This window comes from Lipotes vexillifer, unplaced genomic scaffold (genome assembly GCF_000442215.2).
Source record: "Lipotes vexillifer unplaced genomic scaffold, Lipotes_vexillifer_v1.1 scaffold209, whole genome shotgun sequence".
Lineage (NCBI taxonomy): Eukaryota > Metazoa > Chordata > Mammalia > Artiodactyla > Lipotidae > Lipotes > Lipotes vexillifer.
This window is the reverse complement of record NW_006787556.1, coordinates 926,393-940,377: the sequence shown is the minus strand read 5'-3', so window position 1 is coordinate 940,377 and position 13,985 is coordinate 926,393. Positions and strand designations below refer to the sequence as shown.

General features: G+C 43.9%; 2 protein-coding genes across 2 annotated transcripts in view; one reads left to right on the top strand and one right to left on the bottom strand.

The window, feature by feature from the left end:
- OAZ3 (ornithine decarboxylase antizyme 3) overlaps nt 1-2,665 on the bottom strand; it is a 6,605-nt gene extending 3,940 nt beyond the window's left edge. The window contains 1 exon segment of the mRNA NM_001291423.1: nt 2,467-2,665. Within this exon segment, the coding sequence (NP_001278352.1) occupies nt 2,467-2,498 (32 nt within the window). The 5' untranslated portion in view covers nt 2,499-2,665.
- On the top strand, nt 2,188-9,939 carry MRPL9 (mitochondrial ribosomal protein L9). Its single transcript, XM_007460295.1, has 7 exons — nt 2,188-2,328; nt 2,488-2,644; nt 3,113-3,237; nt 3,444-3,494; nt 5,444-5,545; nt 9,494-9,577; nt 9,691-9,939. The coding sequence occupies exons 1-7, from the start codon at nt 2,188-2,190 to the stop codon at nt 9,814-9,816; spliced, it is 786 nt and encodes a 261-aa protein (XP_007460357.1). The 3' UTR covers nt 9,817-9,939.
- Nucleotides 9,940-13,985: the final 4,046 nt, after the last annotated feature.

Here is a 13,985-nt window from a genome sequence, read left to right as displayed (position 1 = left end):
CAGGAATGCAGACTCAGTGGTACCAGATCATATGATTTTTCAACAGAAACTGGAAAGATTGATTTTTGTGATAAATTTCTCAAATTTTAAAAAAATATTGGCTACTAACTTAAAAAATAAAAATTGTTGATTAAAAAAATCAACATGGTGAGTAAAATTTGGTTCTGGGGCCACCAGTTTGAGACTCCTGCTATTCATTTATTCATCCATTTAACAAATATTTATTGAGGGCCTACTATGAGCTTAGGATACACAGTAAACAAAACAAAGATCCCCTGCCCCATGGAACTTCTAACAGTGAAAGAACAAACCTAAACACTAAGCACAAGAAAATTATTTCATATGTTAGATGATAGCTGCTATGGAGGAAAATAGAGTAGAATAAAGAAGGATCAGGAGTGTGAAGGAGGTGGGGCAGTTGCAGTAATAAATAGGGTGATCTAAGTAGGCCTCATTGAAAAGGTGACATTTAATCAAAGACCTGAAGGGGGTGAGGGATTTAGGCCAAGCGAACATCTGAGGGTAAAAGCATTCTGTGTCAAAGCAACAGCCAGTGCAAAAGTCCTAAGGAGAATGTGTCAAATGTTTTCCACAAACAGCCAGGAGTCCACTGTGGGTGGAGTAGTAAAAGCTACAGGGAGAGTAGAAAAAGAAGAGAGCTAATGGGGCCAGGTCATTGTAGGGCCTTATAGACCATTGTCTGGCCTTTTTCTTTTACTCTGAGTAAAGGGGGAAGTCATTGCAGGTTTTGGGTAGAAGAGACATGATCTGACTTGTGTTTTTAGAAAGATTCTGACTGTTGTATTGTAAATAAACTGTAGAGCTTTAAACGATGTTTGTTAGGAGACTATTCCAGTAATCCAGGAGAAAGATAGTGTCTTATTCCAGGGTGGAGCATTGGAGGTGATGGGATGTGGCTGGATTCTGGAAATAGTATAAAGGTAGCACCTAAAGGATTTCCTGGCGTAGGAGAGAAGTTGAGTCCAAGAACTGAAAGAATGGAGTTACCATCAACTGAGAGGGGAAAGGCTGCAGGTGAGTCACTATGGGGCAGGGTATAGAGATGGATTTAGTTTGGAGCATGTTAACTTTGAATTGTCCATTAGACATATAAGGGGAAGATGACAGGCAGTTGGATATTCATGTCTGGAGTTTAGAAGACTAGGGTGAAGACAGAAATTTGAAGTCATTGGTGTATAAATGGTACGTTAAGCCATGAGACTGAATGGGATCACCAAGATTGTGTACACTGAGAAGAGTAAAGATCCAAAAACTGAGTCCTGGGGGCCCTCTGAGAAGTGGGGAATAAAAGAGAAATCAGCAAAGGAGACTGCGAAGCCTCCTTTGAAATAGTGCAAAGGAGACTCCTTCGCACTATTTGCGAAGGAAAATAGTGAAGTAGGAAGGTAATAAAAACAAATTGGTGTCCTGGAAGCTAAGAAAGTAATTAGGAGGAGGGACTACTGGTCAAAGGCTGTTTATGTGTCAAATAACATGATGTATAGAGCATCTTTCCATGAATCTCTTCTGCCAAACAGACCCTATTCACTCCATTTATATGGTTTACTCCCCAGTACTGAGACCCTCCACGGAGGGAACCGTCTCCCTTGTGATTTAGAATTCTTTAAACATGAGCCTAAATACTGCGGTGTCACGACTGAGGATTAGACGACTTCCTGGGGCTTGCAAGTTTTCCAGAGGATCCCATCGTTCCACCACTTTTAGGCAGGTTTGAAGTAAGGAAAAATGAGAGCAGCACCCTCTCCCCTCAGCATCCAGTTATCACAGAATGTCAGAATTGGAAGTGGCCTCAGAGAGCTACTAGAGCTCAGTCGAAGCCCCCATCTTAAAGACAAAGTGAAGCCAAGAGGGAGAGGGTGTCTTTCCCGGTGTCAGTGCACCTAACAGTCACTCCACTATGTGTCAGTGGCTATGGGTGTCCCTCCCCCGAAAAGAAATTGGGAGAAGGGAGTGGAGGAACGCTGAATCGTGGAGCATTCATCCCAGATCTCCGGTCTCGAGGCAGCCAAGTCGCAGCCCAATCCGGGCCCAGGCTTTCCCCGGGCTTCCCCCGGGCTCAGCTCGGACAGAGCCGCGCGCGGCTCAGGCGCGTCGCGGGCACCCGGTGGGGGCCTTTCCTGCCGCCGGCGCCGGGGGCCTTCTACGCCTCCATCCGCGCCCGAGAACATGGCGGCGGCCCCAGGCAGAGCTCTGTTGCGGGTGGGCACTGAGCGGCTGGTGCGAGGAGGGGTTTGGGAGCTCCTCCGGCCGCGACTGGAAGGGGGCACCTCCGGCTGGGAGCGCGACTTCAGCCTGTCTCACAGTCGGGTGAGGGCCGGGTGTGCGTTCTGGGGCTCCTTGACTGGGGCGCGTTGAGACCTGATGGGGCCCCGGCCTGCGGGTGGTGGGCTCTCCTTGAGGGGCCGGCGGCCAGAGGAGGAGGCTTCTCCGTGGAGACTCGCTCACCCTCGCTTCCCCGGCCGCCAGGGCACGGTCATTGTGGAGCGCTGGTGGAAGGTGCCGCTAGCGGGAGAGGGCCGGAAGCCGCGCCTGCACCGGCGGCACCGCGTCTACAAGCTCGCTGAGGACACGAAACACCGGCCCAAAGGCAACCTGGAGCTCATCCTCACGCAGTCGGTGGATGGTAAGGCCCAGGCAGAGGTGCTTCCTGTCTCACGCTGGTCCTGTTTGGCATCAGCTTTTTTCTGCCCTTTCACTAATTTGGGGGAATGACCAGCTCATATTTGAGAAAAGGAAGCCATAAAAAGTACTGTGATGGTGACATTGGCCTTCTACATAGAAAATCAGAACATGAATGCAGCAGCATCATTAACAGTGTGTGGGGAGAAAGAGACCTGACAGTATGTGCCACAGATACTGAAATCCCATGATGGGACAGTGCTTCACTTTGTACAGGGAATATTAAGTTTCTAAATCAGGTCCTAAAGAAATGAGTTAGAAATCTCTTAAGTGTTGTCCTAGTGAATACTAATATTTCTTCTAGGAAGAATAAGCACTGTGAGAGAATAAGAGGTCTTTTTTCCTTTGATCATCTCCTTTTATAGAGACTACTCGATAATTTTGATCCAGTGTCTCTGTTCTCTGTTGGCAGAACTTGGAGTCCGAGGTGACCTGGTCTCAGTGAAAAAATCTGTAGGCCGTAATCGACTACTCCCTCAAGGACTGGCTGTATATGCATCTCCTGAAAACAGGAAGCTGTTTGAAGAGGAGAAATTGGTGAGCCCGGAAGACGGCAGAGGGACTTGGAAGAATTAAAACCTTAAGATTACCTCTAGCAACTTCTTCTAGCCCCTACTTCATTGGAGTAGAGGCTAGAACAGGAATTCAGAAACCCAGCCTATGCCGAGCATAGCAAGAGTTTGTTATTAGTTACCACAAACTCATTTTTCTTTTTGTTTTTCATCTGTAACTTTCTTTTCTAGCTGAGACAAGAAGGAAAATTAGAGAAGATCCAGACCAAGGCAGGTGAGACGGTGAGTAGAAACACAGAAAATCTTTATTTATGGGTCACCTACAAAGTCACCAACCTCTTCCTGAAAGACTTCTTGATTTCCTTGAAGTCTCCTGATTTCAAGCACAAGGTAGGGGCAAGGGGAAGTGTTGTGGCTACCATAACTGGTATTGAGATATCCTAGGATATCCTGACCTGTTGGGTGAAGTGCTCTAGTTTATTGAGGGAGGCCCCAACCTGGGTACCAGGGGACCCATGGAAAAGCGAGATGAGGACTCTGCCTTCGGGGTTGTTTACAGACAAGTTGGAGAGAAAACAGACACGTGAGAAAGTGATAAACTCAAGGCAGTAAATTATGAGTGACATGGACCAAAATGGATTAGGGTGATTGGGAAAGGATTTTTTTCAGATGGGATTGAATTAGGCCTTATGGGATTAGTAGGCTTTGGATAGACCAGGAAGGTGGGAAAGGTATTCCTAAGGGAGAAAAAATAGATAGTTAAGGCACGTTGTTGTTGTTTAATTTTTTAAAAAATTTATGCAATTTTTAAAGGTTAACTTCATTTACAGTTATTATAAAATATTGGCTATAGTCCCCACGTTGTAGAATACATCCTTGTAGCCTGTCTTACACTCTATATCTGTGCATGTTTCTTTTTTGTTATATTCACTGGTTTGTTGTATTTTTTAGATTCCACATACAAGTTATCATACAATATTTGTCTTTCTCTGACTTATTTCACTTAGCATAATGCCCTCCAAGTCCATCCTTGTTGTTGCAAATGGCAAGATTTTGTTCTTCTTTATGGCTTAGTATTCCATTGTGTGTGTATGTGTATGCACATACATATTTTTGTGTGTGTGTGTATATACACATACATACTACACCTTCTTTATCAGTTCATCTGTTGATGGACACTTAGGTTGCTTCCATATCTTGGCAATTGTAAATAATGCGGCTGTGAACATTGGGGTGCACGTATCTTTTCAAATTAGTGTTTTTGTTTTTTTCGGACATATACCCAGGAGTGGAATTGCTAGGTCACAGTTTTAGTTTTTTGAGAAACCGCTATACTGTTTTCCACAGTGGCTGCACAAACTTACATTCCCACCAACAGTGTATGAGAGTTCCCTTTCTTCCATATCCTCTCCAACATTTGTTATTTATGTTCTTTTTGATGATAGCCATTCTGACAGGTGTGAGGTGATATCTCAGTTAAAGCATGTTTTAAAATAGAAAGTAGACCAGTCTAGCTAAACAGAGGACTTCTATTAGGAAATATATGACTGGAAAGAGGGTTGGGGCATGATTTACAAAACATGTTTAATCCTCAGCTAATGAATTCATACTTCGTTCTGTAAGCAGGGAGGAATTGTTATGGTGTAGGGGTGGGATTGAAGGGCCAGAATATTGTGTTAAAACAGTCTATGAAAATCATTCCATCCTGAGATACACCAGCAGCCCCCATTGGTGAGCCTAACCTTGGTTTGGGGGGCGGTGATTAAAAACAGTTTTAAAATTTAAAAAAAATTTTTCTTTCTTTCTTTTGGCTGTGCCGGGTCTTAGTTGCAGCATGCAGACTTCTTAGTTGCAGCGTGCATGTGGGATCTAGTTCCCTGACCAGGGATTGAACCCGGGCTCCCTGCATTGGGAGCACGGAGTCTTACCCACTGGACCACTAGGGAAGTCCCTGATGAGCCTAACTTTGACATGGCCTGTTTCTCCTTGCTTAGGAATAGTCACGTATAGGCAGCATTTCCTTCCAGAGCATCGCTAAAACATCTTTCCATAATATCAGCCTTGAGACAATGAGAATTTTTATCTTTCCTATTCATCATCTCACCTATCTTGGCTATGAGGCAGAAATTGTGCTTAGCCTCTCAGACTGTGTGCCTCTTGGCCTCTTGCTAACATGTTTCCTCTCCTTTGATTACAACTCTAACCTATGTTCTGTGTATGATTCCTCTCAGACAGTGAAATTTCTGAGAAGATGTCACCTGCAGGTAGGGATGAAGAACAATGTCAAATGGGAGCTAAACCCTGAAATAGTTGCCCGCCACTTCCTCAGAAATGTGAGTATTCCCAAACACTGCTGTACCCCTGAGGGTGGAGACTACCCCTGGGAAGAAGAAGCTACCCCAGGATAGATCCCTCTGTTAGGAAAGGGTATGATCATCCAGCTGGAGTTACAGAAAGCATTTTTTTTTTAATTGTAGGGTTTTTTTTTTTTTCATTTTAACATCTTTATTGGAGTATAATTGCTTTACAATGGTATGTTAGTTTCAGCTTTACAACAAAATGAATCAGTTATATATATACATATGTTCCCATATCTCTTCCCGCTTGCGTCTCCCTTCCTCCCACCCTCCCTATCCCACCCCTCCAGGCGGTCACAAAGCACCGAGCTGATCTCCCTGTGCTATGTGGCTGCTTCCCACTAGCTAGCTACCTTACGTTTGGTAGTGTATATATGTCCATGCCTCTCTCTCGCTTTGTCACAGCTCACCCTTCCCCCTCCCCATATCCTCAAGTCCATTCTCTAGTAAGTCTGTGTCTTTATTCCTGTTTCACCCCTAGGTTCTTCATGACATTTTTTTCCTTAAATTCCATATATATGTGTTAGCATACGGTATTTGTCCTTCTCTTTCTGACTTACTTCACTCTGTATGACAGACTCTAGATCTATCCACCTCATTACAAATAGCTCAATTTCGTTTCTTTTTATGGCTGAGTAATATTCCATTGTATATATGTGCCACATCTTCTTTATCCATTCATCCGACGACGGGCACTTAGGTTGTTTCCATCTCCGGGCTATTGTAAATAGAGCTGCAATGAACATTTTGGTACATGACTCTTTCTGAATTCTGGTTTCCTCAGGGTATATACCTAGTAGTGGGATTGCTGGGTCATATGGTAGTTCTATTTGTAGTTTTTTAAGGAACCTCCATACTGTTCTCCATAGTGGCTGAACCAATTCACATTCCCACCAGCAGTGCAAGAGTGTTCCCTTTTCTCCACACCCTCTCCAGCATTTATTGTTTCTAGATTTTTTGATGATGGCCATTCTGACTGGTGTGAGATGATATCTCATTGTAGTTTTGATTTGCATTTCTCTAATGATTAATGATGTTGAGCATTCTTTCATGTGTTTGTTGGCAATCTGTATATCTTCTTTGGAGAAATGTCTATTTAGGTCTTCTGCCCATTTTTGGATTGGGTTGTTTGTTTTTTTGATATTGAGCTGCTTGTAAAATTTGGAGATCAACCCTTTGTCAGTTGCTTCATTTGCAAATATTTTCTCCCATCTGAGGGTTGTCTTTTCATCTTGTTTATGGTTTCCTTTGCTGTGCAAAAGCTTTGAAGTTTCATTAGGTCACATTTGTTCATTTTTGTTTTTATTTCCATTTCTCTAGGAGATGGGTCAAAAAGGATCTTGCTATGATTTATGTCATAGAGTGTCCTGCCTATGTTTTCCTCTAAGAGTTTGATAGTGTCTGGCCTTACGTTTAGGTCTCTGATCCATTTTGAGTTTATTTTTGTGTATGGCGTTAGGGAGTGTTCTAATTTCATTCTTTTACATGTAGCTGTCCAGTTTTCCCAGCACCACTTATTGAAGAGGCTGTCTTTTCTCCATTGTATATTCTTGCCATCCAGCTGGAGTTACGGAAAGTATTTTTTTTTAATTGAAGTATAGTTGATTTACAATGTGTTAATTTTCTGCTGTACAGCAAAGTGATTCAGTTAAACATATATATACATCCTTTTTCATATTTTTTATTATGTTTTTTTACAGGATATTGAATATAGTTCCCTGTGCTGTACAGTAGGACTTCGTTTTTTATCCATTCTATACATAATAGTTTGCATCTGCTGATCCCAAACTCCCAATCCATCCCTCCCCCACCTGGCAACCACAAGTCATTTCCCTCCCACACCCGTGTAAACCAATCAAGAATGCTTTCCCTAAGTTAGACAGCCTCATGTAAATCAATGCAACCTGCCCCTTGGCAACCACAAGCCTGTTCTCTACGTTTGTGAGTCTGTTTCTGTTTCATAGATCTTTTTTCTAATATAAATTTATTTATTTATTTATTTATTTATTTATTTTTGTCTGCGTTGGGTCTTCGTTGCTGCACGTAGGCTTTTTCTAGTTGCGGTACACAGGCTTCTGATTGCAGTGGCTTCTCTTGTTGTGGAGCACGGGCTCTAGGCGCGCAGGCTTCAGTAGTTGTGGCACGCAGGCTCAGCTGTGGCTTATGGGCTCTAGAGTGCAGGCTCAGTAGTTGTGGCGTGTGGACTTAGTTGCTCCGTGGCATGGGGGATCTTCCCGCACCAGGGCTCGAACCCATGTCCCCTGCATTGGCAGGTGGATTCTTAACCACTGCATCACCAGGGAAGTTGTTTCATATATCATTTATGTCATATTTTAGATTCCACATATAAGTGATATCATATGGCATTTGTCTTTTTTTTTTTTTTTTTTTTTGGAGTATGCGGGCCTCCCCCCGCTGTGGCCTCTCCCATTGCGGAGCACAGGCTTAGCAGCCATGGCTCACGGGCCCAGCCGCTCCGTGGCATGTGGGATCCTCTCAGACCGGGGCATGAACCCGCATCCTCCCCCATCGGCAGGTGGACTTTCAACCACTGCGCCACCAGGGAAGCCCTGGCATTTGTCTTAGTTCACTTAGTATGATAATCTCTAGGTCCATCTTTGTTGTTGCAAATGGCATTGTTTCATTCTTTTTTATGGCTGAGTAGTATTCCATTGTATATACGTACATCTTCTTTTTCCATTCATCTGTTGATGGACATTTAGGTTGTTTCCATGTCTTGGCTATTATGAATAGATCTGCTGTGAACAGAGAGGTGCATGTATCTTTTTGAATTATAGTTTTGTCCAGATACATGCCCAGGAGTGGGATTGCTGGATCATATGGTAGCTCTCTATTTTTAGTTTTTTAAGGAACCTCCATACTGTTTTTCCATAGTGGCTGTACCAATTTACATTCCCACCAAGAGTATAGAAAGGTTCCCTTTTCTCCACACCCCCTCCAGCATTTGTTATCTGTAGACTTTTTAATGATGGCCATTCTGACCAGTGTGAGGTGGTAGTTCATTGTACTTTTGATTTGCGTTTCTCTAATAATTAGTGATGATGAGCATCTTTTCATGTGCCTGTCAGCCATTAGTATATCTCCTTTGAAGAAATGTCTATTTAGGTCTTCTGCCCATTTTTTTGATTAGGTTGTTTTTTTGTTGAGTTGTTTGAGCTGGTAGTATATTTTGGAAATTAAGCCCTTGTCAGTAGCTTCATTTGCAAGTATTTTCTCCCAGTCCATAGGTTGTCTTTTCGTTTTGTTTATGGTTTCCTTTGCTGTGCAAAAGCTTGTAAACGGTCTCAATTGTTTACTTTTGCTTTTATTTCTATTGCCTTGGGATACTGACCTAGGAAAACATTGGTACGATTTATGTCAGAATGTTTTGCCTACGTTCTTTTCTAGGAGTTTTATGTTGTCCTGTCTTACATTTTAAGTCTTTAAGCCATTTTGAGTTTATTTTTGTGTATGGTGTGAGGAAGTGTTCTAACTTCGCTGATTTACATGCAGCTGTCCAACTTAGGGAAAGCGTTCTTGATTGGTTTGCAGGGGTGTGGGAGGGGAATAACTAAGGATGGTCACATAGATTCTGAAGACTGATAGGAGAAGATGGTGGGATCATTTATTTTCTCTAGCTAGGGAAAACCTGGGGAAATGTGACTCACTGGAGAATTTTTACTTTTGTGGGTGAAGTGAGTTTGATCTCAAGCCCTGTTTCTCTTTGTGAATCCACCTCCCTTTCTGAGAAATTAGGACTGAGTTATTCTGCCACTATTTATGGAGGTTTGTGCCTTTCCATGGGATCAGCCAGGGTAAACCCCCCAGTTTTATTCACCCATGTACAGGAAAATCTAGAGGTTGCCTGGAGTGGCAACCATGTAAACAGAGTTCCCTTTGGCTGTGATTGATTTTTTTTTACAGCTTGGTGTTGTGGTTGCCCCACATGCATTAAAGTTACCAGAAGAGCCTATCACACAGAGGGGCGAGTACTGGTGTGAGGTGACGGTGAGTGTTTCACATCCTGTCTCCTTTTTCTCCCTGGGTAGAAAGCTGGGATTGGATGGTGTTAGTTCGTATCTGCCCCACTGATCTGAAGATTCCTGTTGTTTTGTGTACAGGTAAATGGGCTTGACACTGTGAGGGTACCTATGTCTGTGGTGAACTTTGAGAGGCCCAAGACCAAAAGATATAAGTACTGGTTAGCCCAGCAGGCTGCCAGCTCCACAAGCTCCCAGACCATCTGAACCTGTTCTACCTCGAAAGCAGCAAAGCAGAATCAGAGGAGAGGTGGAGCGAAGATGGGCCAGCACCGTGATATCACTCCCAGCTCCGACCAAACACGGAATTTTAGAAAGCGTATGGAGACAGCGACAGCAGACTAGACTGAATATACGTTGAATTGTCCGTATTTGCCATCTTCAGCGGTTATCACATCTAGCGTTATTGGGGCAGGCCTACTCCAGAAGTACCAGGCTGTAGATTTGATAAGCTAAATATTAATAGACCAAAAGAGTCTAGATCTGTTTAGCCTCGTCCTACATTGGAATTCATTGGAATAAATGATAGAGGTAGCTCATTCTCATCATCCAAACTAAACGTTTGTATCTGAAAAAAAAATAAAGAGGTTGTGTTCTTTTTAGGTGTTGTTTACTGGACTGAGTAGACTGGGGACAGGACCTCTATGTGGGATGTCCTCTTGAGCCACTGGGGTTTACTGCTAAAAAGGAAAAAAGAGAATACATTTGCAGGCTACAGCCCACAGTTGCTATGGACAAATTACTCAACAAGTTGATATGCCTTATGGTCTTAAAACTTATTAGGTATGCTAATAAAGCCCTCAATACAAATAAGCACAATGGAGTCTACTTTTCTAAGGAGATCTGAATAAGGCCTAAGGGAAATTGTTGGAGAAAATGACGCTGGGATGAAAGAAGTTTAAAAAGGGAACTTCTGTTTTATTTCTTCAACCACTTCCTGAAATTTTGAAAAAGAAAATACCTTGGTTTCCAGACCAAGGTTAAGATATGGGGCTAGTTCGTAGGTAATTACGGAATAGGAGATGAGGCAAGTAGATAGTTCTGTGTAAGTTCAAGGTCCATTCCTGGAAAAAAGACCAACTGTTGACAAGTGGATTGTGCCAGAGTCACTCAAATAAATATGAGACTGCAGTTTAGGAAGGATAAAGATGAGACCATTGACTCTATTGCTACCCTTACCAGAGAAATTGGTTTCTATCATCCTATTTGAGCTCACCTGCCTTGCCAAGCCAACTAACTACTTTCATCCACACAAAGCCATCCCTGCTATTGAGCGTTCTGTCATCAGTAGTTGCACTAATATCTGTATCCAGCCTCACGCTTGCCAGAACTCTGTAACAGGTCGAGCACTAGTACTGTTTGCAATTGCCATTTGATTGTCAGATTAGCCATCAATCCCTGCTGTCCTTGAAATGGAAAGCTCACTTAATACTGCATCTTTCCACACCATCACCATCACCATGATGACACTCCCTGAAACTGAGCACAGGAGCAACGTTCCACATAGCGAATCTCAAAAAGTGTTCAAATACTTGTCATGAGGTGAGTTCCTGGCAAAACAGACTGAGTTGGAGATTCAGGTGCAGGAAGTTTACTGGGGGTGTCCTCTAGATTAACACCTGTTGTGGAGTGAAGGAGGCAAAATTCGGTAGAGGGAGAAGCTGAGCTGACGCAGTCTCAACAAAGGGCTTAGTCCCCCGGGGAGCTCAAGCTAGGGTGGCTTGAGTCATCTAGGTGTGTACCATGTTGAGGAAAGTGGCCAGACCTATAGAACCCCACGCTGACCAGGAAAGGGTCTTGGGTGAGGTGACTGATCTCAGGCACAGGCAGTTCCCAGAGGGGAACTCAGATGAGAGCTGTGCGCATTCTCAGCAGCTTGGGAAGTGAGTGCTTCGGTGCTGAAGGGAGCAGTCTGGGCAGCACACCAGTCTCCACTACAGTCCACTTCTTGTGCTGTCAGGTCAGTTTGTTCATAAGTTCTAAAACGATCCCTTCAGGATCCTGATGGGCTTCCTTTCCTGGGAAAACGTGGAGGAAGATCTGGGACAGACTACAGCCCCTGCTGCTGTAGCTTAAGTCTACAACTGGTAGACTCCTCCTACTACCCATTCTAGATTCTTCCTGCCCACCCCCCCAATTTATACTTCTGTTAGTCCACATGGGTTACCTGATTAAGTCCTCAGAGCCCAGAGTTGGGATAGGAGGTATAGTTTTCCCCAGTTGGGTCACTGAGAGTGATGATAATGGGGGGCTGCTCCTACATCCAGCCCCCGTTTCCCAGACCCATATATTTTACTTGGGGATAGCACTCTAGGTTGTCTGTTGATCCAGGGTATATACTGCATCCTGGAGGACAGTGTCTCATCTTTACAGGGTGGCATCTCCAAGCTGGTGTCTCAGCTGTGCCTTTAACAAGATGTCCATTATTGTATCAGGTGGGTTGCTTCTGGATGGTGTGGTATATGATCAGACCATGGATCCTATGATCATGTACCCAGTGCTGTACCTCCTTGCTATAATGTGGTCTCTTGCTCCAGTGCACTGTTAATGCAAGATCTCATGCCAATGGATCAAATATTCTGTAAGCCCTTGGATGATGGTGGCAGGAAAGGTAAACCCATACCCATAATACACATCAATTTAGGTCAAGATGGAACAATGCCCCTTCCAGGGTAGCAGGGAGTCAATGACCACCAAGTGGCTGGATGGTTTCCTTGAAGAATGGTGACATGTCAGGGACTTAGTGTTGGTGTCTGTTGCTGATGAGTTGGACAGTCAGTCACAGTAGCTGTAGCTAGATCAGCCTTGGTGAGGCCATGATGTTGGGCCCATGCATAGCTTCCATCATGGCTCCTCCATTCACAGGCCCATTTTGCCATCACTGGGGTGCCAATGACCGAGACTGGCTAACATCAACTGGCTAAGTCATTCAATCTCCTTGGTTGTTTGGTGACTTTTCTGTGGTGGATGTTCTCTGGTGGGAATTAACATGCAGTACAAAGATCATCATACACTGTACCCATTCTCAAGTAAACTACATACCTTTTCCTCAGGCTTCCTTGTCTTCAGCCTTCAAATTTTTCTTCTAGGCTCCTGATCAACCAGCCAAGCCATTCATCATTGTCTGTGAGTCTATGTTCTTTCCTCAGGCAGAAGCCCTGCCCATTGGGAAGATTTCCCCTCACTGCTGTCTTTCAAGGCTACCCCAAAGTGGGGCCATAGTACATCCACAGTATTTTCAGCTTACTTCCACCTACAGAGACAACCCATATATTAGCCAGGCCCAGCCTTTTGTCATATGGTCATGAGGGATTCCTCCACTCCATGTGGCTATAGATGTGAACTGAAAAAGCAGCAGCAGTGCAATAGTGGTGGGTAACAGGGGTCTGGCCACCTGCTTATGCAGCTTACTTTGACCTTCCAGCCCAGCTTATGCCCAGTGCTATGCATATCACTTTCATCTTATGAAGCGCTGCTGATGGACCCATCCAATCTTATGACTTGGGTCTGACAGAACCCAGGTCATAACAGGCATTTTTGGCTACATGATCACTTGAAGCACTTTGTTTCAACTAGGACTCAGTAGCACAACAGGAGCTATCTTTTCAAAGGTATATAATACCCTTTCAGAAGGCATGGCCTTGGCTCAAGCACGGTAGGGGTCTACGTGTGACTTGCTATTGCGGCTTCCCATAAACAGCATGTGGCATCTTTTCACATCACTGACGCCTTTAATAGGGTGTCTTGTGGACCAAGCAACAGGAACATTTGCACCACGGTCTGGACCTGCTGCAGAGTCCTCCTGCTCTAGGCCTCACTATCTTTTGTGGCACCCAATATATGAGTCAGAGCAGTATTCCCAAGTGGGGAATAAGCTATCTGTAGACCTTGAAGGTGTTACCCAGGCACTGTGCCCCCTCTTAGTGGCGAGATGTGTGAGATATAAAATTTTTCCTTTACTTTGGAGGAGATGTCCTAGCATCGTCCAAACTACTGAATCTCTAAAAACTTCCCTGAACATTTGCAGGGTTTATGTACCACCACTTGAGAATGTTTATCCTATCAAGGCCTCCAGTGGACTTGCTATTTCTTGCTCATCCTGTACAATTACCATGATGTCATCAATAGAGTAATGTGGTATTCTGTGGAACGTCCAGATGGTCCAAGTCTCTTCAGATTATATTACGACAGACGTGGGAGCGTTTACATGTTTCAGGTGCAAGACTGTAAATTGTATTTTATTGCTCATCTCAATAGTGAAAGCAAACTTTGCTCCTCGTTTCTTATAGAGATGGAAAAGAATATATTGCTCAGATTAACAGTCACCTACTGCCTACCTGAGGCTGTTAATCTGCTCCAGCAAAGAAACCACATTT

Coding starts and splice junctions, on each gene's coding strand:
- MRPL9 (XM_007460295.1), top strand. CDS start 2,188: ATGGCGGCGGCCCCAGGCAGAGCTCTGTTGCGGGTGGGCACTGAGCGG. Junction 2,645..3,112: donor CCTCACGCAGTCGGTGGATG/GTAAGGCCCAGG, acceptor CTCTGTTGGCAG/AACTTGGAGTCCGAGGTGAC. Junction 9,578..9,690: donor AGTACTGGTGTGAGGTGACG/GTGAGTGTTTCA, acceptor TTTTGTGTACAG/GTAAATGGGCTTGACACTGT.